At 32.4% G+C, this 26,620-nt stretch overlaps 1 protein-coding gene across 6 annotated transcripts in view; it reads left to right on the forward strand.

The window, feature by feature from the left end:
- LOC132724715 (uncharacterized) overlaps window positions 1-26,620 on the forward strand; it is a 56,966-nt gene that overhangs the window by 25,616 nt on the left and 4,730 nt on the right. For 3 of the 6 annotated variants that reach the window (XM_060709644.1, XM_060709646.1, XM_060709647.1), the window contains 20 exons: window positions 3,294-3,496; window positions 3,905-4,004; window positions 4,910-5,659; window positions 6,094-6,233; window positions 8,559-8,645; window positions 8,897-9,021; window positions 9,556-9,649; window positions 10,160-10,261; window positions 10,788-10,922; window positions 15,162-15,242; window positions 15,976-16,125; window positions 16,867-16,974; window positions 17,115-17,280; window positions 17,594-17,877; window positions 18,346-18,432; window positions 18,779-18,854; window positions 19,300-19,389; window positions 20,555-21,240; window positions 21,766-21,843; window positions 22,357-22,490. In XM_060709644.1, coding sequence (XP_060565627.1) covers window positions 3,294-3,496; window positions 3,905-4,004; window positions 4,910-5,659; window positions 6,094-6,233; window positions 8,559-8,645; window positions 8,897-9,021; window positions 9,556-9,649; window positions 10,160-10,261; window positions 10,788-10,922; window positions 15,162-15,242; window positions 15,976-16,125; window positions 16,867-16,974; window positions 17,115-17,280; window positions 17,594-17,877; window positions 18,346-18,432; window positions 18,779-18,854; window positions 19,300-19,389; window positions 20,555-21,240; window positions 21,766-21,843; window positions 22,357-22,490 — 3,676 coding nt within the window. Of the gene's footprint in view, window positions 1-3,293; window positions 3,497-3,904; window positions 4,005-4,909; window positions 5,660-6,093; window positions 6,234-8,558; window positions 8,646-8,896; window positions 9,022-9,555; window positions 9,650-10,159; window positions 10,262-10,787; window positions 10,923-15,161; window positions 15,243-15,975; window positions 16,126-16,866; window positions 16,975-17,114; window positions 17,281-17,593; window positions 17,878-18,345; window positions 18,433-18,778; window positions 18,855-19,299; window positions 19,390-20,554; window positions 21,241-21,765; window positions 21,844-22,356; window positions 22,491-23,649; window positions 23,675-26,620 lie in introns of all 6 variants that reach the window. The other 3 variants (XM_060709648.1, XM_060709649.1, XM_060709650.1) reach the window with 3 other exon arrangements.

Consider the following 26,620-nt stretch of genomic DNA (forward strand, 5'->3'; position numbering starts at 1 on the left):
TTACCACTAGCCATGTGCTGATACAAATTACCACAAGTAATGTGCTGATACAAATTCTCACAAGCCATGTGCTGATACATATTACCACAAATCATTGTGTTGTTACACATTACCATGAGCCATGTGTTGATACAAATTACCACATCCATGTGCTTTTTACAAATTACCACAAGCCATGTGCTGATACAAATTCCCACAAGTTATGTGCTGTTACAAATTCCCACAAGCCATGTGCTGATTCAAATTACCACAGCCATGTGCTGATACAAACTACAAAAAGCCATGTGCTGATACAAATTCACACAAGCAATGTGCTGATACAAATTCCCACAAGCCATGTGCTGATACAAATTCCCACAAGCCATGTGCTGATTCAAATTACCACAAGCCATGTGCTGATACAAACTGCCACAAGCCATGTGCTGATACAAACTACCACAAGCCATGTGCTGATACAAACTGCCACAAGCCATGTGCTGATACAAATTCCCCATGTGATGATGAAAATTACCACAATCCATGTGCTGATACAAACTACCACAAGCCATGTGCTTATACAAACTACCTCAAGCTATGTGCCGATACAAATTCCCCATGTGATGATGAAAATTACCACAATCCATGTGCTGATACAGACTACCACAAGCCATGTGCTTATACAAATTCCCACGAGCAATGTGCTGATACAAATTCCCACAAGCCATGTGCTGATACAAATTCCTACAAGCCATGTGCTGATTCAAATTACCACAAGCCATGTGCTGATACAAATTGCCACAAGCCATGTGCTGATATGTATTACCTTGAGTTTTGTACTATTTACAATTTATCATGAGACTACTCAATTTTTCAAGGGAAACATTTTCCTCTGATATTGCTATAGTCTCCCTTCAAATATATTATGTTACATTGCAAGTAATTTATATGTGTACATAATTATGTATTTTGATATGTAACTTAATGCTGTCCTTGACTATCCAAAGAATAATTTTGTAACTAATACAAATAATTTCAAGCATATTCCTGTAACCACATTTATTTCATACCACAGAAACTATGTACACCCATAATATTTTGTATCTTAGATCAGAAAATATTTTCCATCATGATTAACTCCCCTTGCACCATTGGTATCCTAGATTGAAAACTATTTTTGTAAAGGATTATCTCCCCTTTTGCAGCACTATGTGTACTGCAAATATTTTATTAACTTCAGAGTTAAAGGGAAAGCATTATCTATTTTAAGACTGCACATATTTGATAAGTGTTTTAAGGACATGTTACATCTCAGATGTGAGATAATTTGCATTTGGTAAAGTATATTTAATAATGTGATATTTTTAAAGAGTTTAGATACATTTTGAATTGTTTTAAACTTTAAATTGATAATTTATCTCCATGTTTAAAATACATTTAATATTATAACAAATAACTTGTATTAAAATACTATTACATAATTCAGTAAGTATAATGGCATTATGTTGAAAGGAAAAGTTACTTAGCGGGATAATCTTATCTTAATGTTTTAAAGAGTTTTTTCACTAACAGATACATGTAAAATGTACTTAGACTGTCAAATTGAAAACTGTTTTTAATAAATGATAAAAGAATATTTTGCTATATTTATGCCTGACAGTTTTTGCTATAGGATGTTAATGTCTAGATAATCAAACATTTGAGTGCTTACAAGTTCTAAAGGTGAAATAAAAGACATAGAATTGCTACTCACTTTTAGTATTTAATATATAGATATTAGATTATTAACTATTCATTGATTATTTTAATCTAACAATAACTAAAAGTAACAAGTGGCAGTTTCAAAGTTTAAGTTAGGTAATCTGTTTTATATGCAGTTGCTCTAAAGTTATGGAAACATCTTATTACAGCTTTCAGTACTAGTATTCAAAATTGCATTTTTTAGCTCGACTTTTCTATGAAAAGGGGAGCTATCCTACTCGCCCCGGCGTCGGCGTCGGCGTCACACCTTGGTTAAGTTTTTCGTACCACCCCACTTTATTTCAGAAGTATTACAAGTATGGCTTTGAAACTTACCATACTTGTTCACCATCATAACCTCCATCTACAGACAAGAGTACATAACTCTGTCAAGGTTTTTGACAGAATTATGGCCCTTTTTTGACTTAGAAAGTGTATTGAGCTTGGTTAAGTTTTTTGTACCAACTCACTTTATTTCAAAACCATTGGAGGTATTGCTTTGAAACTGACCATACTTGTTTACCATCACGACCTTCATCAACAGACAAGAGGACATAACTCTGTCAAGGTTTTTGACAGAATTATGCCCCTTTTTGACTTAGAAAATACATTGAATATGGGTAAAATCCACTTATTGCCTTAACCCTTTGAGATATTGCTTTGAAACTTTTAATGCTATTTCACATCATTACCCCCATCTGTACGCAAGAGAAGGTAACTCTGTCAAGGATTTGTTTTAAAAATTAAGGCCTTTTATCGACTTAGAATCTTGGTTAAGTTTTTAGTACCAGTCCACTTTTTGACTGAACTGTTTGAGATATTAATTTGAAAGTTGGAATACTTGTTTACAATCATGATTCCCAAACATGTCCAGGAGAAGGTAATTCTGTCAAAGATTTTATTTGAATTATGGCCCTTAACTGTCAATGTTTTGTATTATAGGCAAGCACTAAAAAACTTAAAAAATTCATTCCTATCCACTTGTTCACTTTACCATAAAAGGCTCAAGTCAGTTTTTTTTTCTTTCTTACCAGCCCTCTTTTGACTTAAACATTTCAAACTTTGCTGCAGTGTTCAAGGGTATCACACAATTCAGTAAAATAATTCTTCACTAAATATCTTAATGCTGATGGCCATTGTTCACTTTAAAAATACAGAGATTCTTGTATTGCCTTTTACTGCAAAAACTTTTTTTATTGGCAAGCAATAAAAAAGTCGAGCGCGCTGTCTTACGGACAGCTCTTGTTTTCTCAGCTATTGACCTTTATTTGAAAAGGTCAATAGGTCAGAGTTATGGATCATGTTCACTATGAGATTTAATTTAACATAGTTACCCAAAACTGGTGAATTTGTAGTGGTAGTGGCGGTCAGCCGTCAGCCTAGTTCTAGTATTTGTGTCTGATATGTTGTGAAAATTAAATACAAGTTTTCTTCAGGCAGTTATTTCTTCCCATTTCTTAAGCTTTAGAAAATTTGTCTAATGTTGTTTAAAATAGGGGGGAAATACTTGACTTTGTCTTTAACAAGTTTTTTATGTATAATAATATGGTAATCAAATAATGTATACATAATTTCAGACCATCCACCAGAGTTACCATCCCGTCCTCCTCTCCCGGCTGAGATGAGACACCAGATTGTTGAAGACATCGCCAAAACACGCTCACCCAACACTCAAAATGAAATGATTATCGCGGAGAACAACTTGGAGAGGAGAATGAATCAACCAGCATTTTTCAATTACCCAACACCAACACAGGAATCTCTACCGTCTTTCCCACAAGTACATAGTTTATTTTTTTATTAGGAGACCTTTGTAACCAAGTGGATAATATTAGTATCACTGACTCGTAATAACTATTAGTTACCATTAACAAATGGAGGAGTTCCTGTGGTTGTCCTAATTATGTTTGAAAAGTCTCAGTACGACCTTGACCGTGTCAGAATTTTTTTTTAATCATTGTTCTTGCTAGGTAATGTCAGATTAATGAAGGTATTTTACAATTTATATGTTGTTTTTTATTTATTTTTTTATTTTCATTTCCATTGGTATTTATTTATTATAAGTACATGTATTTAATTAGCAGCCATTAAATAATGAAAAAGGACATCTATCATGTCATCTATGGTGTCATTCTCATAACTTTTATTTGACAATTGTAATACTTGTTTTGTAATTCATCTCTCTCAGGAAAGTCCAAGGTCACAGTACTCTCAAAGGTCACAGAGGTCACAGGATCCAAGGTCATATGAACAGGATAGAGGTCAACCTCATTTACCAAGGCGACCAGGTATTTATTATGTGGCAATGAAATCATTTTGATGTGAAATTACTAAGAGTGGATATTCTTTTAACTTTGACAATTTTCCTCTTGTAACAATCCTGAGGGTTAGACAAGCACAGTTGAAAAAAATAAAAGCAACAAAACTATAAGTCAATAAATCTAAAAAGTAAGTTTTCGCAATTTTTATTTTTAAAGCAAATTACAGGTTTAGCCAAAGGCTGTCAAAACTATTTCTTTAGTAAGTTTATTGCATTACAATGTTTGTTTTATTAATTTACCAAATGGTCCACTCCCACATTCTTACAGAAAAGTTAATTTTCTTAAGCTTTTTTTTCAAATGAAAAAAAAAATGAACACTTATCATTTATGTGTTGATAAATCATAACACTAGAAAAGTAGTTCCTTGGCTAGTTTGATGTAATTATCATGCATGTGCAGTAAAAATCTAGGTATTGTAGCACAAAATTATATCTAAATATCTATAAATGTTGTGTAGGTTTTAGCAATGTTGCCATGGTGATCTGAGGCCTATTCACACACAAATGCAAATTAAATTGTAATGGAACTTTCTTTGCTTCTTTTTGATAACAGTAGCAAAGTTGTGGTGCTAGTTTTTTGATACACAGTGAAACTTGTATTTATCTACAAATATAAAAACTTGTCCATCAAGACTATTTTTGATATTTCATTTTCAAAGTTACACAGATCTTCATAAACAGGTCTGACTGTACATAAATTTGACTTGTTGATTAAGAGATTAAATTTATAATAATACAAGATTTTAATAATGTTCCTATGTATTGCTGATTATTTGCATTTCATTAATTTATTAACATCATTAAAAGGTGAGGAAAGTTCCTGTTTGCTGTAAGGGTGTTGTGTGATAATGGTGTGCTGTGTTTTTGTTGTAGATATTGCACATGATGCCCCAATCACGCGCCAAGATGCCAGAAATTCATACCAACCTCCGCCAAATAAATACGGTCATAATCTAAATGACTCTAACTTGTCTAATCATTTAGATGGCAGTGATATCACTCTTACTAATGAAGATGAACGAAATGATAAAATAAGTGAATTTTACGGCCTTGGCAAATACAATGCTAAAAAAGGTCAGAACCGAAATGATAAGACCAGGTTTATGTCTGACATAGATGTGCGGTCAAATACAGTGCCTTACAAACCACAGACAGGTATTACTGGTGAAAAAGATTTTAGATTACGTAGTTTACCAGATCACGTTCAGTCTATGCCGGCATTGTATCACGAGCAGCAGCCATTATCAATACAAGTACCTGAACGTGAGCCAGTTAATAGTTACATGAACCTGTCTGCAGCTAGTAGTATACCTAATGGCCATGAACCTGCGGACCAAGATCAAAGAAGATCTGCATTCAGACCTCTATCAGCAAACTCTTTACAAAGAATTCCAAGCACTGGAAGCTATCCAGATGATCGCTATGGTGATTATAGAGATCAGAGTCATAGAGAAGATTATCCCAATCAGGGTCGATCAGGAGATTACAATATGTCCCCTAATTACTCGGATCAAGGTCGATTTAATGACTACAACACCCCTCAACAGGATCAAACCGATGTAAAGAGATTATCATCTGCTAGTTCACAACTTTCTCAAAATAGAATACCCCCATGGAAGCAAGGTAGTTTGTCGTCTGCTGTTTTGTATTTGGCAATAATGGGCTTTAATTATATTCATTAACTTGGGTCTAGAGGGCTGCTTCTGTCTTAATTAATGACTATGATTTAAAATGTTTCTTTCAGATGTTCAAACTTAGTTTTACTCATTTAAAGATTTCTGCTGTCAGCATTAATCTATATGTTAGAATATTGAAATATAACAAGATCATGTAGGCATAGTATTAATGAAACTTCATTGGCTGGTAAGAAAGAATTGTTCTCTCATCTATGTTGTAGAACATTTAGTAGTAAATCCATCTGTACATATCTTTTAGACTTTAGAGTTTAGTCTGTTGTTGAAAATCTTGCTAGTTATTCAAAAAACAAATAGGCAAAAATTCAAGTGACATGTAGATATGTGTCAGTATGTGAAAAGAAAGTTGATTCTTTTATTTAGATACATTACAAGGAGATCATGATCCTGGCAGACAAAACAGGGGTCAAGGTTACAAGGGTCAAGGTCAGAGAGGTCACAGACCACCACCAGCAATACATACAGTGAAAGAAGACCCAGACATGCCCGATTCACAAGTGATAGTAAGTAAAGAAATATATTGGTATTTGATAAAGTGTTGGTAAATAAACTCTTTCTTGTATAGGAATTTAATAATTAATATTGTGTGTGTAGCAGAACAAATTCAACTAATCATTACATTTTTCATTTGAATAAGATCAAAGATTTTTAAAATCACCATATGCATGACCGCACATGACAAAATACTGAGAGTATGTGGGTAATAGAGTTGCACTGATAATACATAGAGTATAATATCTAACCCTGGGACATCAGATAGCTGTTTTAACTGCATTTTTATGTAAACATATAGGAAGATGTATTAACTGTCGATCCAACTTCTGGTTTGATTAACCTTTTCCCTTATATAAGCGTGTTTCGACGGCTTTTTGCCCCCCCCCCCTTTTTGAGGCCTCAAACAGTGAAAAAATGCCCTATTTAGGCCCCAAACACTGTCTTTTGTTTGAGAAATGTTGTTAAAAAAAGTGACCATTTTTTCGGCGCCGTCCCCCATCCAAATATTACATCAGGGGGTTGCCAGAAGGGGGATGTGCCCCCTTCTGTTTGGGGGGTTTGAAGGGGGGCGGAGTCCCCCTCATCGCCAAGAAAATTTTGGACTTGTGACAGGCTTAAAATGACCCCAGGTCGATCATAAGGTAACGTGTAACCAACGCTGAAAAGCCTTTGACTCTATCTCAATCCCTTGAGAAGTTGCAGCACTTTGAAATAAATTTTGATGGAGAAAATCGAGACAAAAAAGTGATTTTTGGCAATTTTGAGATGTCCCCTCGTTGCCATGGTAACAGGAAATTTAAGACTGAGCATGTCGTTACAAAGGCAATGGTCCAGTCAACATTTGTGCCAAGTTTGATTAGTATTGAAGCATTTTTCATAGTTTCATAGCAGTTTGAACTTGTAACAGGAGGCTTTTCAGTGAAAATGGCCATTTTTCACAATATGCTCATGGGGGAAAGGGTTAACTAAAAAAAATATTAATGTTACAAAACAACAATTTTTCACCAAAATTAGGTAAAAGACCACATGTTAACATGGAAAAACTAGATTTTGGGTGATTCCAAGGTTTTTCATCATTTTTTGTTAACCTTTTCCCTTATATAAGCGTGTTTCGACGGCTTTTTGCCCCCCCCCCTTTTTGAGGCCTCAAACAGTGAAAAAATGCCCTATTTAGGCCCCAAACACTGTCTTTTGTTTGAGAAATGTTGTTAAAAAAAGTGACCATTTTTTCGGCGCCGTCCCCCATCCAAATATTACATCAGGGGGTTGCCAGAAGGGGGATGTGCCCCCTTCTGTTTGGGGGGTTTGAAGGGGGGCGGGTTCCCGCTCATCTCCAAGAAAATTTTGGACTTGTGACAGGCTTAAAATGACCCCAGGTCGATCATAAGGTAACGTGTAACCAACGCTGAAAAGCCTTTGACTCTATCTCAATCCCTTGAGAAGTTGCAGCACTTTGAAATAAATTTTGATGGAGAAAATCGAGACAAAAAAGTGATTTTTGGCAATTTTGAGATGTCCCCTCGTTGCCATGGTAACAGGAAATTTAAGACTGAGCATGTCGTTACAAAGGCAATGGTCCAGTCAACATTTGTGCCAAGTTTGATTAGTATTGAAGCATTTTTCATAGTTTCATAGCAGTTTGAACTTGTAACAGGAGGCTTTTCAGTGAAAATGGCCATTTTTCACAATATGCTCATGGGGGAAAGGGTTAAGTGACATGTGTTTTTGATGTATTTTGATGAATTTTGATACATTTTACCTACTTGGACAATATTTACAAGTTGATTTATACTAATTTATCTTAATTACATTAGTAAACATGGTTAAATTACATGTATGTACTTCATGTATAATGTCAAGGTAACTTCATATTTACCTCAAAGTGTCTGTAATAATACATGTATGTGTGTGTAAACAAACATAAATATGTGTATGTATGGTCTTTTATTCCTTCAATATGGGTAATGGTTTTGTCTTTCTTTTAGTTCAAAGCTGTCTTTATTAGTTGCATGAATTTCAATGTCAAATCAGAATTATAATTTTTTCTATTGAAGTCCAAAATGCAAATTTAAATGTTAAACATTGCAATATTATACAATGACCTTTCTTTTGAATTAATAATTAAAAAAAAAAATAGGTGTGTTGAGAGAATTTTGTTGTGTACCAGCTATGATATCCCTCAATGTGATTGATACTTGCAGTGTTAACCAATATGTTTACCAATTGAGATAAGCCCGCTGTCTCAACTGATAAATTTGTATATATAAATATTGCAGTAAAAAGAGGATACAATCTAAAGAATGAAAATTATAAAATCTTTGTTTTATTTGTAGGAGACTGAACTTCCAAAGAAAGTGTTCCCTCTGAATGGACCTAGATTACGGATGAGTATTTCTGCTACTGATTTACTGGGTAAAACTGTAAGTAAATTTCATGCTTCATTTTAATTCATTATCATTGTCTTACATGTATAATTTAGAGGAAGATATAGATATTTTGTATTGATTAAGTGAAAATTAATTAACTATATGTTGGAAATGATAAGCTGATTTTAGAGATTTACACTATAAAACTATGATCATAGGATAAAATGTCTTCCAATCAATATAATAGTATTGTTACATATGATGCACATGTAGAGCCAAAGTTAAATGATGAATATTCATTTCAGCATGACGAGTTGGTGCTATTATTGATACAGTTAAGGCGGGACAAGGCGGAGTTAAATGAACAAAGGGATGGTATTAGAAAAAATGTTGAACAAAACAGACCAGCAGAGTTCTATTACAGAAAATTGTAAGTTGTTTTGTTCATATTTTGTTTTATTATGTGTAGATATCTTGATGAATTTACTGCTTAGACCACTGGTTGCAAATATGTTGATTTTCATGGAAGATTTCAATGGTTAATGTTTTGCAAAAATGATTTGTTAGTTTTATTGTAAATAAGGACAATTCGTCATGTACTCCATGTACACCATCATCCATGTTATTTTAGTTATAGAATGAGGCTGTGTATGTCTTGCTTAAAAAACAAGAATTTAGGCACATTGTTGTTTCGTTCCCCCTAAAAATCTTAAATGGACTTGTCCATCTTTATATCTGAACAAAACCATTAAATTTTATCATTTTAAGCTGGGACGGAAGTATCTTTCTGTCCCAGTTTAAAGGAAACTTTTAAGGTATAAACTGGCTTAATAGTGAACAGTTCAGACTATAACCAGACAGCATGAATGTGCTGGATTATATTGGTCTGCACTGGTCACATGGGTAGAAATAGTTGTCACTAGCACATGTAGCAGGCTTATTGATAATAAAATACCTATTTCAGACAAAATGAGGGTAGACCTATAGATGGTGAAAAAGAACTTCAACATAGAAGATATGTAGATCTGAAACATAAGCTAGATGAGGTGGAGAAAAAGGTAGTCATAAGTTTGACCTTGACCTTTGTAACTTTGATCCGCGTAAATTATGATTATCAGACATGCACCAACATATAAGCCTTGCATAGCTAATTTGAACAAACTTTTCTTACTGTCCATTGTGAAAGAGGGGAGTTTGACCATTTACCTGGTGAATTTCTTAAATGGATACCTTGTATTTTCATTTTTGAAGTAGTTATTGGTTGATATTGGGATGAAAATATGGAAGTTGGCCAGCCAATTCTGGTCTTGCTCTAGTCTGGTGGCAAAGGCCAATTACTATGATCCAACAATGAATGAATTAATTAATTAAAGTATAAATGCTGAAATAAAGCAGTTGCTTGTGACATAGGCATAATATTATAGGCACATAATCATTATTGCTTACATGGAAATGTTTTTATTAAAATTAAGCATCCAAGTTTTCCTTTGTTTTGTTATATATGAATATTGATGCCAAAAATAGTAAGAAAATTAAAGTAAGTGTTTAATGTTTTAATATTATTACAGTTGGAGGTATATAAACCACTGGTGAATCTTGTATGTAACATGGTAACCATGGGAAGTTTATATGGAGGCGACAATCTCATGTTAGCAACAGAATATAGAAAGGTATACAAATAAAAGTCATGTTCATTGACAATTTTTCCGTTACCTTTTATGATAATTGAAGGTTGTATATATTGCAAGTTATAAGATTTTTGACAGGTTTTATGGCCTAATATTAATGGTTGCAAGTTTATATAGCAAACAATCTACTACATTTGACCATATAACTTGTTAAAAGTTTTTATAACACATTTTATAATACCAAACAATTTTCTTTTTGATTAAAATGAAAATAAATTCATTAACTTGCATCAGATGTATGGTTATAAAGATAATAAAACTAACCTGTACAGGCGTCATTATCAGACAGTATTGGTTATGACCTTAGCAGGAGTAAAACCAACGGTTCCTGTTTTGAAATGCAGACACCTCAACTTCTCCTTCACATCTCTTCTTTTATGTGTGTATCTGTAGTACAGTTTTGAAGGGCAGAGACCTAATTCACCCCTCTTCTCTTATTCGTGTATCTAGAGTACAGTAAGAACACAAATTTTCCTTGTTTCAGTAACAATATAACTTTATATTACAGCATTTGTTATCACCAGAACAGTATTCTCCACCTAAGAAGATGTTGGAGTTTTCCCGGAAGCACCAGGAAGATCAGGTTATACAGGGGATAGAGGAAGATGTTAAACAACTCACCCAGGAACAGGCAGATCTCGAGGTATATATTTAATATATATAGACACAATACAATAGTGGTGTAACAACTTGAAAAACTAGTTAAAAATGTTCTCAATAATTATTGTTCTCAATGTTTCATTTTGTTTATTATGTTTGGTTTTACGAAATGTTAATTCAATTATTTTTAAATAGGCATTTTCTGGAGATTAATCAGTAAGCTGCCAGGTTTGAGTAGAAATCTGGGTATGAATACCAATATTCAATGTGAAGGTTTGATAAGTCCAGGAGTTTGATAAGTCCTGAATCTGTCTATGTGGCATACTATAACTTATTTTGTGTTTCAAATGTTTAATTTAAAGATATGCTATGCTAAAATTTTATACATGTATTTTGAAATATTGATAATCACTACACAGTCTCTTTGTAAATATAGAATAAGCATGTTCTGACTACGCAGAAAGTAGATAATTATGTTATGTTTTAAACTCTACACACTATAAGTAGACACATTAAGAATATAATAGTATCATAAAAAACCGGCAGTTTTTTTAAGAAAGGACCAACTTGACTTGACCTGTAATAGGATTTGCACCTTCCCACACACAGTTTTTACATTCTTTTATTAAAATTAGACATATTCAGAAAGAATGACATACATTTCAATTAATTTCTGGGATAAAAATATTTTACTCTAAGATGAGCATAGTATATCTTTAATATTTTTTATAATTATACGGTTGACGGTATTGAACTTTTTTTTATGTACATGTACTTTTGTTTTTGAAAATTAGAAATGGTATAAACTCACATGTTCTTTTTTCAGGTTAAAAAATATGAGGTAAAATAAGGCATAAAAATGTTGATGTAGATGTAGTGATTTTTTCAAAAATTACAAGTCTTCTCTCACTTGTAGAATGTTGTTTATGAGGGTTTTTTTCTGGATCAGAAATTTTGGAAACCACTTATTTCATTGTTGTAGACAGTATACTGTTACTGTAATGTTATATGTCTCTGCTAGTGTTTGAAATTTTAAATTTTGCTCAAATAGAACATTTTTATACATTTCTTTATGTGACCTAGGATGTCACAGATGTTACATCTCTGTATGTGTGACCTAGCATGTCACAGATGTCACATGTCTGTATGTGTGACCGAGCATGTCACAGATGTCAAATGTTTCTATCTGTGACCTAGGATGTCACAGATGTCACATGTCTGTATGTGTGACCTAGCATGTCACAGATGTCACATGTTTCTATCTGTGACCTAGGATGTCACAGATGTCACATGTCTGTATGTGTGACCTTGGATGTCACAGATATCACATATCTGTGTGTGTGATCCAGGATGTCACAGATGTCACATGTCTGTATGTGTGACCTAGGATGTCACAGATGTAACATGTCTGTATGTGTGATCTAGGATGTCACAGATGTCACATGTCTGTATGTGTGACCTTGGATGTCACAGATGTAACATGTCTGTATGTGTGATCTAGGATGTCACAGATGTCACATGTCTGTATGTGTGACCTTGGATGTCAACAGATGTAACATGTCTGTATGTGTGATCTAGGATGTCACAGATGTAACATGTCTGTATGTGTGATCTAGGATGTCACAGATGTCACATATCTGTGTGTGTGATCCAGGATGTCACAGATGTCACATGTCTGTATGTGTGACCTAGGATGTCACAGATGTAACATGTCTGTATGTGTGATCTAGGATGTCACAGATGTCACATGTCTGTATGTGTGACCTTGGATGTCACAGATATCACATATCTGTGTGTGTGATCCAGGATGTCACAGATGTCACATGTCTGTATGTGTGATCTAGGATGTCACATGTCTGTATGTGTGATCTAGGATGTCTCATGTCTTTATGTGTGTGACCTAGGATGTCACATATCTGTATGTATGACCTAGAATGTCACATATGTCACATGTCTGTATGTGTGACCTGGGATGTCACATGTCTGTATGTGTGACCTAGGATGTCACAGATGTCACATGTCTGTATGTGTGATCTAGGATGTCACATGTCTGTATGTGTGACCTAGGATGTCACAAATGTCACATGTTTGTATGTGTGATCTAGGATGTCACAGATGTAACATGTCTGTATGTGTGACCTAGGATGTCACAGATTTCACATGTTTGTATGCATGATCTAGGATGTTACAGATGTCACATGTCTGTATGTGTGACCTAGGATGTCACAGATGTCACATGTCTGTATGTGTGATCTAAGATGTCACAGATGTAACATGTCTGTATGTGTGACCTAGGATGTCACAGATGTAACATGTCTGTATGTGTGACCTAGGATGTCACAGATGTAACATGTCTGTATGTGTGACCTAGGATGTCACAGATGTAACATGTCCGTATGTGTGATCTAGGATGTCTCACATATCTGTATATGTGACATAGGATGTCACATGTTTGTATGTGTGACCAAGGATGTCACAGATGTCCATTTATGGCTTTGACTGGTAACTGGTGTTTTTAGATTACTAAAATTTAATGATATTGGATTGGATAATTAGTCCATTTTAACAAGTATTTTAGACACATTTTAGCTGCACTGATTGTTTATGCTTGTAATTGAAATGGAGAAAGACATTATGCATTAGGGTTTGAAAAGTTTAATTTAAAGTTTAACTTAAACATGTAATAATGCATTGAAACATGTTTATAGATATGATAGATTGATATTAAAAGCTTTGTTTTTAACACACAATAAATGTTTTACCTCTTTTCAATGAAAAAGAGGACAGTACATGTATGCAATAAGTGTTGTCAGTATTTCTATAAGAAGTTGTTATTTTAGGACTTAAAAAGTAGTAGCAACATTGGCTGACCAAAAGCCCTTGTTGATGTTTTCCTACTTTTGGTGGCTTTTGGTTGAGGGGCTTTTGTTCTACATTTCTCACTCAGTACAAGATATGACTATTGGAAACTCAGAAAGTGCAAAATTCTTACTGACTGTATAGGAAACCATGATCAGATATTGTACAAACATGGAAGAAAAACTCTGAAAACCAAGCTAGTTTTCTAGCAGAATACATTTATCTTAAAATGAATTATCAGTTGTATGTTAAGAAACAATGGATGAAAACTTTTTTGCTTTTGTCAATTTCTAAAAGTGCTTTGATACTATAGATAGCCAACATTTTGTGGAGTATTTTAAAAGATAAAATAAAGATAATAAGATTTGTCCAAAGTTATGGCATGGATCTGAAATTTGGGGTCTTGTAAATTTGATGAACGAACAAGAACATGTACATTATAATGCTTGTAAATTTTTTATGTGTGTAAAACAGAACTCATCAAATTGTGTTTTATGTGACTGCGCTAGGTATTCACTGTATGTTAGGACATTAAAAAGATCTATAACATATTGCCTGAAAATTTATAGATGTCTAGCAAAAGAACTGTGAAAAGATGCTAAATGATCACACAAACATATACAGTATATATATATATATATGTTAATTGGGCTACATCAGTGAAAAACTGTTTATTTAAAGATAGGTAGAGTTTTTGCTATTTTTGGCAAAACCAATGTGTACAAAATGAAATTATATTAAAGTATTCTGACATAAGTCTTGAAGAATGGAACATAAAGGTTAACAATTATTATAAGCTAGAAAATTACAAATCATTTAAATGTTGTTTTACTTTTGAGCATTATCTGAATGTTTAGGATTTGAAAAAAAAGAAAATTTATTGATATATATATACAAATTTTAAAATTAGCAGTCTTAATATTAAAATACAGAAGGGAAGATCTACAAATACTCTAAAAAGTGACTGAATTTGCAAAGTGTGTTATATGCAAATGTTGAAGATCAATATTTGAATAAGTTTAAAATGATAATGTTAATTACAAATGAAAATCTTATAAAATCTGTTACTTTATATTTACATTATGCATTTTAAAAAAAAGACAGCATTGCCTGTAAACTGTTGGATGTGGTAAATGTAATAATGATGTTAATATGTAGTTGTTGTATGTAAATGATTGTCAACGGTCACATGGGTAGAGTTTGTTGACACCAGAGACTCAAGGTTAATGTTATCAAGTGAGACTAAAAAAAGTGTTGGAGCACCACACTGTATTCCAGTATATGCTTCAATGAGTAAATGCTTAAATTAACTCCATGTGTAATGGGTCTGGTTCATATCTCATATTTCATATTAATATTATAATCTACATGTATATTTATCTTGGAATGTTTATTATAATTTTTACAATGATTTTATTTTCAGGAGAAGTTAAATAGACTGTATGACCTTGATAAAGTTATCCAGGACCAGTCATTCCAAGTTACCAGTCTGAAAGAGGATAGGGTAAATACATTCAAATAAATTAAAACAGATAGTGTCACACTTATTCCACGGTAATAATGTTGAAATGATATAAAGAATTGAGAATTTCTCTAGAAGGTTTTCTGTCAAATGTATTTCTTACTTTTAACATACTTATATAGTCACAGGAATTTAATCACACTCTAAGTTCAAACAGATCAAATATTCTAATTTATGATAACATAATTCAGAAAACATTAATTTTTTGTAAATTTAATACTTTAATACCTTAAAGTCACATTTTTATTTTTGCCATACATACATTAATTCATAATTGTATAAAATCATTTCTTTCTAGTTTCTGCTAAGTTTAGTTGATATATTACATTTTCTTTTAATTATTTTTTAAACATATTCAATGATACTTACACATACCAGTCAATATGGAATCTCTTGAAAAATCCACCACAGCTTAGAAATATATGATATTTAACAAGTGTGGTAGATAGGTTCTTTATTGAGTTTATTTAACTTGTTAAATAAAATTGTATAAGGCTATTTCTATGAAATGAACACAAATTTGATGCATGTATTATTTCTGTAACATAGGAGGAAACCAAATATAGCAGAATAATATTGTTTCTATAAACAAAAGTGATATATGCGAATAAAGTTTATTTGTGTGTTTGATGCACAGCTGTGCCATACAGTTATTATGGAGTATGAACAGCAGCACGGATGTGTGATAATGTATTATAAAATTTATTGTTTCTAGGAAATGTTAGAGCGAGCACTCGGTGGTTTATTGAAGAAACAAGATCAACATTGCACCAATCAATATGAGCTTAATAAACTATTACAACAACAAAAAACTATAGAGAAAGAGTTATCCAGAGTTTTACAACAGTTAGCCGAGGCATCTAAGGTTTGTAGTTAACTACTACCATAAAAAAAGAATTTATATCTTAGCTTGAGTTGTGCTTTGTAATAGTTTTTTCGCTCTTCCTTTTAAAAGAAAAAGTGAAGCTATTGTCATGACCCACTTTGTGGCTTCAGCCTTAGTTAAGTTTTTGTTTATGGTCATTTACTTCGATCCTATTTAGACTATTACTAGTACATTGAAACTTTATATGTAGATGCACCTTGATGAGTTCTGTCATACTGATTTTCAGGTCAAAGGTCAGGGCCACTGGTACCTGTAATGGCAAAACATAAAATTGATTATTAAATCAAAGCAAAGTGCATTGACATGGAAACTTAAACTTTGTTTGTAGATTTATCTGAATGAATTCTACCTGACATACCAACGTTGGGTCAAAAGGTCAAGGTTAATTCTCCAGCACTGAGAAAAGTGAAGGGCATTGCTTCTGGGACAGCTTTTGTTACTATTTTTAAATGGCCATTTTGTTGGACAATAGAGTCACCTGAAGCTTGCTAGTACTGTGTTTCATGCATACTCTGTATTAACCTGTATTATTGTATCACTTTATTTAATCTTTGTTTATTTATTCATATAAATGTCATCATCTTTGTCATCATCATCATCATCAGCATTCATTTATGTGTTTGAAAATATCAATATCTGATCAGAAAAATCTATGCTTAATAAACATGTATTAGTATAGTGTTATTTTTTTATTGTTTAACTTGCTTTTATTGAATTCAGGAATTGGAAGAAACAACAGCTGAAAATAACAAACTTGAACATGAGGTGGCACTACTGAGGTCAAAGGTTCATGGAAATGTTTCACGCAGCAAGAGTGCACCATCACTGGTATACAAGACATTGAATTAATATTTGCAATTTAATGGCTGTTTTGCAATTTTAAGTTGATATTACATGCCAATTTCCTTTTTCTGTGGCAAGTACTTAGTATTGTATTGTATATCCATTCTCTGATATGATGATTTCAGTCCAGTGAGTCGCTACGCACTAAGATGAAAATGGAGAAAGATTTAGCAAAAGTTAAGAACATTATGGCCGGTCTGTCACAAGAGGGAGCCAGGTTACAGGAAATGATGAGCACATTAAGGAAGCCAAAGTCAGCAACAGAACCCCAAAGTCCTCCTTTCCAACAAGGTTGGTGCAATTTATATTTAACAATAGTTTATGAAATACACTTTTAATAATAACCATTAACTGCTATAAAGATATATTTTATTTCATATTTTGAATATTTACATCATAATTTAAAGTAAACAGTTCTTTTAATACAGTGGCTGTGCACTTGATATTCTAAGTTTTTAAACGGAATAAAGCTTTATCTGATAACTTGACAATTTTTTAAAAAGAAATTTAAGCCCTGGTTACAACTAAGAATTAAGGACTTATAATATGCTTTGATTGTAAAGAATATAAATCTATAAAATTAATGATTAATGTATATTTTCAGGGAGACTTCCAGGTACTGACCAGAGAGATGGGAGAAAACTAGACACCCGGAAACAAGATGGAAGAAAACAAGATGGCAGCACATATTATGAGACTGACCTTGACAATGGCCAGTCAAAGGATCTAGCTCAAGTGACTGCACTTCTGGCATCATACCATTTACTACCAGAACAGCCAATGGAGGACATAAGTCACGAGGCACCCACTACAAGATCTGAGGTTGGAAGAAGTTTTGGATCCCCTCCACCAAGCACAGAAGAGGGAACAAGTGCATTTAGAACAGTGGTAAGCCATTATTTAATAGTTAAGACAGGGAGTGTTGTTAACCTATCTAAGAAATGGGAACCAGCACACAGGTCAGGGATCAAGATAGTATTATTTAATTCAGAATTTATTTTAGTTTAGTTGTACAGCAAACTATAAGCTAATTGACACATTCTTGATGTCCATTCCTGGAACCAACTAGTACTTAGCAATAGGCATAAAGTTTTTTGCTCAAGGAAACAATGAATGTCTCTGGCAGGGTTTGAACCCACATGGCCAGCAATCATGAGATTACTAGTTTAAGGCTTTAGCCACTTAGCCATGCAACCATACTCTAGCTAATTAGTTGACTATTTAATTATATTTTACTTTTATTTAAAGTCATAGATAATTATACTAATTTTTATTACTTTGATGATAGAAGAGATTGAGAAAAGAAAAGCTGTAATCATTATGACAGTTATTTGATAGATTTATAACATAATTCAGAGTCCATCCCGCAAGGAAGATGACACAACTTATCATGCATCACTAGTACAGGCAACATTTCAACCAAATACACAATCACAGTTAGAGGTATGTATTTCAAGCTAAAAATTATGTTTACAATCAAAGTCTTTTTATTTGGATTAAAAAAGGATGAAATTTTACTTGGAATAAATAAAAAAAATTAAATACAAGCAGTATCTTTTACAATCTTAAGTTTGGTTTAATGCAAGTATTAATTGCCAGTTATCAAAAACTGTACAACTTCTGTAAAGCAACCCACTGTAGAACAATCACCTCTTCACGACAACAGTAACTTTCATTTTTTCCCCAAAGTTAGACTTCATTGTAGAGCATTTATAAAGTATATTAAAATAGATTTTTTTTATTGTCTTAAGAAAAAGTATTAAAGTGATAATATTTTTGATTTGTTCAGAGTGGAATGGAGACAGATGGGTCACCAGATCAGTGGGATATTGGTGAAGCAGACGACAATACTAAAAGATTTTTTGGTAAGAATCATTTCTACCATTCAGCTTATATGTTGATATGTTTCATAATATATTTTGTTGCTGAATTCAAAACTGCATGTCCTTGCACCTAAATCATGTTCATACCCAGAATGTTGATCTCTTTGAGGAAGGAAAGTTAAATACCAATCATAGTAAAAGCCGGGATATCATACAGATTCTCTCTCATGCCAGTCATAATGAATGTAGAAGCACCTAGTGTTTTACCAAGTTTAAAACTGAAATAAAACATGTAACCTTAACAATGCCAGTGTGACCTTGAAGCTTACTAATTAAGAAATAAAGAAATGAAACTTTGGACATTGGCGTTCTTTAAGGTTTCCGTTTTTGACCATTTTTGCAGTCCTTATCTACAGGTAAAGAATACAATGTATAAAAAAACGATAATATGAAAACATTAATAATTGATATGGGAATATTTGTGTAGGTTTGATACCAAAGTCTATGCCAAAACAGCAGACGGTACGTGATGTGAAGAGAATCTCAGAGACGCGAAAAGAAGTAAAGAAAAGAGAAGGTTGTATACCATATTGATTAATGTTAAATACTTTTGTTATGATGCTGTTCTTATTACCTCATTTGTTGTTTTTTTAAACTTTACAGTGATTGTTTTATAGAAGGTCTGAGAACTTGTATTATTTGGCACTATATAGATTTCTTGCAATTTGTATGTTATATTTTGATAAATACAGTAATCTTGATCCTTAAGTTGTAATTGGAAGGATAGTACTCATCAATGAATTTATCTTGTTTAAGAAGAATATTTAGAATAGAGATAAAAAAAATGCAATTTCAGGTACTTGAAAATATACTGAAAATAAGAATATTGTAAAAATGTATGTGTTTATATACAAAAAAAGGCATGGTAATATCATATGAAAAAGATTATATTTGGCAGACTTTCATGTCATGGCATTTAATTATAGTTAAACCTTTTTTCCACTCTTATGATTTAATAATTTAAATACAATGTTTGTTGCATTTAAGATTGAAGAGCTTCACTATTATATTTCTATACTAATTTAAAGTATGTTATACATGAATTAATTTTAATGTATATTTTGCCTGATTTATGTATTATGCTTTTATTTAAATAGATAATGCTTTTGAACAATGATTTTTTAACTTCTGCACTCTTTATTCATTGAATTATTTGCATGTATTCAAGAACTTATCTATAAATAACCTGATCCAGATTTGAGTTATATTTGTCAATCTTGTGTTTTAATTAAAATCATCTTTTTGCATGCCCTATTTGTTTTTCCTAATGTGGAATCAGATAATATTCCCTCTGCAGAAATCCATAAAATTCGTTGAAATTTGAAGATCTAAATAATTCTATAAAATTCAGGCCAGTTTGTTCATTTTCTGTTGGTATTAGTTAATTATAAAAGACAGCCTTCTATGAAGTAACCTAGAGTATTTTGCTGTTTAGCAATTTACTTTTTCTTTGGTTAAAGTATTATAGCTTGCTTTTTTGTATTTTGGTCAAGAATTGTTTAAAATCTAAAATTTGATGGGTCTAAATTTGAAATTAAATTTTAAAGAATTATTAAGGAAGTAGAGGTAGTTTGAAAGGTAAAATTTCTGATTTCACAGTATTATTGTACGCTAATTTATAACAAAGCATGCTTTTTGTGTATGTCTTTTTACCCTTTGTATAATTTCTTCCATTTTTCTAGACTCACCTCCATTACGTGTGGGGGTCATTCCTTCAGATTATAATGACAACACCCATGTATATGAAAACCTTCCTCAGCAGAAATCTTCGTCTTCCACGGAGGAGAAGTTGCCATGGGCAGCGTTAGTGAAGGACGATGGAGCAGCTTCGGGCACGCCAAGACGGCGCTCAAATTTACACCTCATGGCTCCGAAACCTTTCTCTCTAAATAGTAAACCCACACCTTATAGCAGTGTAAACAATATATCCATGTATAATAGCCAGAATCTTGACCAATCAGACGCACCCTTACATAATAATCATAATACTCAAGATAGCCAATCACATTCTATAAGTGATAATTTGAACACTTTTGAAAACAACCAATCAAATGATAGCTATAAACCCACAGAGCCAATGGCAACACAGCTTTCAAACAAGACTCCACCCCCACCTCCTGTGAGAGGAACCAGCAAGTATATAGCAGATGTCCCCAACTTGGAAAGGTTTCAAGAAATGTTAAAGAAGTCATCAAGTAATCGGAACTATGAGATACCTGTGCCTGCAATATTGAAGAAAGGTCGTAATGCAAGAAATTCTCAGAAAGGACGATATTTGACAATATCAAGCTCTGAACCAATCAAATTAGAGCAGAACATTTCACAGTCACCTAAACTTCACTCACAAGCAGGAGATCTTATTACCTCTGTAAGTTATTGGGAAAACATATTTGAGAATTATTTAAAATGAATCATTTAGCATAAAATGTAGATTCAAGTTTTCACTACCCTGCCTCACACTCAGTTATCATTTATATGACCTCACATTTATCTGGCATAGTTAAAAGTAAATTACATGTCACTTCACAAATTTCTTGGAAAAGTTTGGGGAAAAAAAATTAAACCCAATCAGATTTATGAAATTTAAAATGTTTCTGTGATTCTTGCACATAAATTTTATTTATTATATTATAGTTTATAGAATGCTGGAGATTTATTTAGCCATCATTTGATCAGTATAAAGCCAGGCCACCCTGCACATATCCTCACTCCTTTATTCTTGGCAGACTTTAAAGATCTCCCAAACTGATAATGGACAGTTCCAATAATTGAACCTGGGCAAGTCCAGTTATGTAGGTCAGCAACTTAAGTTGAATAAAGGTTTAATAAATTATGTGGCTACTGTCTCAATATGATAGAAATGATATGTCTGTGTTTATTTTGTTTTCTTTAGATGGATATACCAGATATTGTTAAAAGTTCAACAACAAAATCTGACTTGTATGATGAAAGAACTATAGAGAGGGAAATAGTGAGTTGAATTTTAATATCATGTCTTACTTCACAATGTTATAATGATATGCTGTCTTCAAAATGCTGATTCAGTTAGTTGTAGAAGCTAGTTGTGTTGGTTCTATGTGTGGTAAAGTGGTTGTTTGCTGACTTCATAATTATCAGAATAGTAGAATTACATGTTTGGTAGTTTTATTTACCACACAAACATCTGTAAAATAATTTTAATGAGATAAACTTATAAACATTATCATTATCTCTTAGTTTCAACATGATTATTTCAATTAATTATGAAGGTTTGAAAGTTTAAGAAGTATTAAAATCGTTTCTCCATTTTGCTGCCTGGACTAGTTGGTTGTGTCCTATGAGCAAACTTGGTCATCACCCTCATTGACCTTGAACCCATGACTCCTTGGCTTGGAGGCACACCATAACCTTTTGACCCTCCTCATTCCATAAGTCTCTTTCCTCGATGTTCAATAGAAGCTTTGAGGTAACTGTATATAATAATGGTATATGTAATTATTTTCAGTTGTATTTCCCGGAGAAGGTAGAAATCCCGGAACGTTACATTCCTGATTCAGATGATGAAAGTGTTACAGAGGAAGAAAAGGCATCGCGGCGAGAAAAAGCGAACAAAATTAAGAAGATTCTTACACAACAAAGGTAATTTCACATATTATGATTTCAATTTTATTTTACATTGTATAGACATTTGGAGACAGATTAGAAAATGGTGTGTGTTTTCATTCTTTCTTTTTCTTACTTTTTTTTTCTTGAAAGAAATAATGAATTACATTTCACAAAATGTTTTTGGGGTTATCATTTTAGGGTTTTTGTTAGTCATATTGTTATTTATTCATATTTATTCATTATTTTAAGAAACAGAAAGATCAGGTTGAAATAACAAAGAGGGGGCATTAATATTCTTTGAACTTACATGTATAATTATCATACAAAGAAATTAGGTTACCTCATTGCATGGACACACATTGTTTTGCATTTTGATAAAAAATCTAAAAAGCTATGCTTAGCATACCCTTCACCAGCCTTTTCTGCTAGAAGTAGGTCACTGACTGCTAGACTAACCGGAAATATTATCAAGACATTTACAGCAAGTTTTACCATTTCACTACTTGCATCTATAAGCTCCACAGAAATAATTCTGGTCCTAAATGATGTGCAACATAGAAATATTCACATTTTTCACACCTTTTGTATGGTGAGAATAAAATGACACTGACTGTGTTTGTTGTACGTTCAAAACGGCCTATTCTAATGGCCGCTGGTCAACAAGTGACTGCTGTTTACAGTCGTCTATATAGTTAAATTTATTGGGTATAAACCAACATGAATGCTGTTGGTTACATGTAAGTTGTAAGAAAATGACTGTTAAAACAAGTAAGAATCTAAAGAAATTTGGTTGAACATTTTCCTTTCATGACTCAATGGACAGATCACCACCAAACTTTGTATGTGGCATCCTTGAAATATCTGTGTCCAAATTTTACACAGTCAAAGTTCCAACAGATATAAAGATGGAGAAATAAAATTCTATAATTTGTCACCTAGAACCTTTGTGTCATATTTGTGAGTAGGATTTAGATAGAAGTATGGCCATTCCATATCCGTAGTTGACCAAGTTTACAAACTTCTCTTCAATACTCTCACTAGTGTCAGAAGGTTTGTTAGATAGCATCATGGAAAAGATCTGTTTTGAACTTTGTTAGCACATCACCTCAATATAATGAATCATTTATCTAGATCTGATGTCTTGTTATTTTCTATAAATCATTATCTAGAACTATATCTCTCTTTCTGCTAGTCGTTACCATTACCCACCTTTAGAGGTAAGTGGCATGCCGAGTATCAAATAACGTAACATTATGGTGTGTTTTCATCAACATTCAAAATCTATAAATAAACTAACTGCCTAATTCAAAAAAACGATTTGTTGTGTTAGGGTTAATTGATTCAAGAGAAATTTATGTGAGCTGTTCTAGTGAGTTTCTTTCACTTATATTAAAGTGTGATCAATCGATGATAATTTAATTTTTCAAGATGGTGTCAAGCATAATATTTCACTTTTGTGAGATTCACTTTTAAAGTCATAGTGTATCGGAAGCATGATTTAAATGACATTTAAATGAAAGCAAATTTTGTTATTATGATAAAAATTCTTACTCTATTGTCTCAAGATATGACAAAAGTCGTTATTATCTTGAGATATGACAAAAGGCGTTATTATCTCGAAATATGACAAAAGGCGTTATTATCTTGAGATATGACAAAAGGCGTTATTATCTTGAGATATAACAAAGTTGTTATTATCTTGAGATATGACAAAAGTTGTTATTATCTTGAGATATGACAAAAGTTGTTATTATCTTGAAATATGACAAAAGGCGTTAATATCTTGAGAATAAAACATGACAATGTCTGTCATAACTTTAATACTTTGACAAAAAATGTAAAGGCTGCTCTGATTGACGTCACACTGTTAATGCATTTATTAACACCCATTACCAATAGTTTGAATGTTGATGAAATACAAGCCTAGTTTTGCATCTTGATCTGCGTAATTTACGTAACTGTGTACTGTTGACTGTATGCCACTAAAACACCTTTACTCTATTGTTTTACTGGCATTGTTTATAGTGCTGTCAGAATCTTGTCTTCTGTAAAATATATATATATAAATATTGTAGACTATTTCCGGGCACTTCAGTTATAATGAAAGTTTTGTAAATCATATTTAATCATTGTCATCATATTTGATGTAACTTTTTTCTGAAAACTACTTTCTCGTCTTTTGTCTCAGTTTTACTAAAAAAAAAAAAACAACCAAAAAACTTCAGCAGAACAGTTTTGCATTGATATTTCTGATCACTTTTCAAATGTTCTGTATTTCTAATATATGTGTTTATTTAAAAGAATTCATGGATTCAAAGGTACATATATTTTGCCAGCATTTAATTTTTATGAAAAACACAGAATACATTATTTTTATTTTTGAATTCTATTGTGTTTTGTTTTGTACTAGGTACCTTATGTTGGGTATATTTATATGTTTATAATTTGTTAAGTTGTTAAATACATTATTTGTCATTGTGTTTTTGCTTTTAATTTGATCCAAGAGATCACTTTTTTGTGGTTTTGAATATCTTTTTTATTTTTGCAAACCAATGCCTCAAACCAGCCTTTGTACTGTGGAGTCAATGAGCTCAGTGGTTGATGCAGAAATAAAATATCAGTTGATTATGGCGGCTGATTTACACCATGCTATTTTTTTTTTTTTTTTTCACCATGAAAATGCAAAGATACAAAGACAAAGTCCAACAAAGTGCATTGTTATAATAGGGAAAAGGGAAATTGTAACAATGTGAAAAAAGCGAAAATGCAAAAACTTGAATATGCAAAAATGCCATGATATTATGTGTCACTTTTTGCCTAATTTTGTCTTCCTTTTACTGTTTTCACCAAATTGTGAAAACATTAACATACTTAAAGTTGGGCTTTTTTGTAAGTGAAAAAACAAAAATACCACATGGTGTAAATCAGCCACCTTAGTGGATTTATTTGGGAACATTAAACATGACATTTTTCCCCTTACCCTCTATCATTTAATTATATTAAACTATAATTATAGTAGTAAGGAAAAGATGGTTTTGGTACAATGTCATATTTTAGTGGTAGATAATGCATGCATGTACAAACTGGAGATACCTCACTGCTACATGCGCTTGCTTTGAAACGAAAATTTTAGTTAAAACTATCAAAATAATACAGTATAATTTATGTATTTTCTCTCCAGCAATTGGTAAGTGTCCTGTTTGGTTGCTATGGTTATAGAGGTCAAGGGTCATCACAGTTGTTGTTGTTGTTTTGCAATCACTTGTTTTAAGGGACAACTGTTGTTGTTTCTACACACAGTTCATGCATTTTGATTTTGGCAGTGTTACCTAATACAGTAGTTATGTAGTTTTGCAGCAGTTTTGTTGTTGTTGCTGTTTGGTTGTTTTTTTTTCAGACATTGTTTCATATGTTTGGCTAGGGGTATAAGTTACCATTACTGCGTAGTAAAGATTGCTGAATACTTAATTGCCCATCACTGCCGGAGGAAAAGATATTTAGATACATTATATAGCTATAAGTTTTCTGATGAAAAAAAAATAACAGTCATTTTAAACTAAAAACATTATACACACAGGGAATGATTTTCTATATTTGACGAAGTGGTGACACCACAAATGTGTATTGATTGACATTTTTAACATTTTAAAGGAAGGTAATTGCTTTGTTTTTTCCCAAATTTTCTTTTAAATTATGTATTTTGCAGGAGTATATTAATTATAAAAAAATGGAAATTATGTCAGTGTGTTATTCGGGTAGAATAGTGTGACATGTATTCACAGTTGTCCAGCTGGCTCGTTGAAAAAGCAGTGCAATCATGCATAAAAGCAGGACAGTCATGGAATATTCCTACATTTTCCAACATGTTCACATAACATAATTTTACATAAACACATGATTCGTATTTATGATTAACTATATAATGAATGATTTTTTTTCCATTTCATTGCAAAGTTTCCATTTTATTTTGAACATATTCTGCTGTTAATATATTTTAAATACTTAAATTGATACAATGTATTGCAAGATGGTTAAAGAAAAAACTTCTATATTCATTCTTGATATAAAATTGGAATAATATATTTCATTGGTTCTCTGTCTGTCTATATTTACATGTGTAAGCTTTGCTTATTGTTATTAAATTATAATACAGTCTGATATTT

This window comes from Ruditapes philippinarum, unplaced genomic scaffold (genome assembly GCF_026571515.1).
Source record: "Ruditapes philippinarum isolate M1 unplaced genomic scaffold, ASM2657151v2 ctg978_1_1_1_1, whole genome shotgun sequence".
In the NCBI taxonomy this organism is placed as follows: Eukaryota; Metazoa; Mollusca; class Bivalvia; order Venerida; family Veneridae; genus Ruditapes; species Ruditapes philippinarum.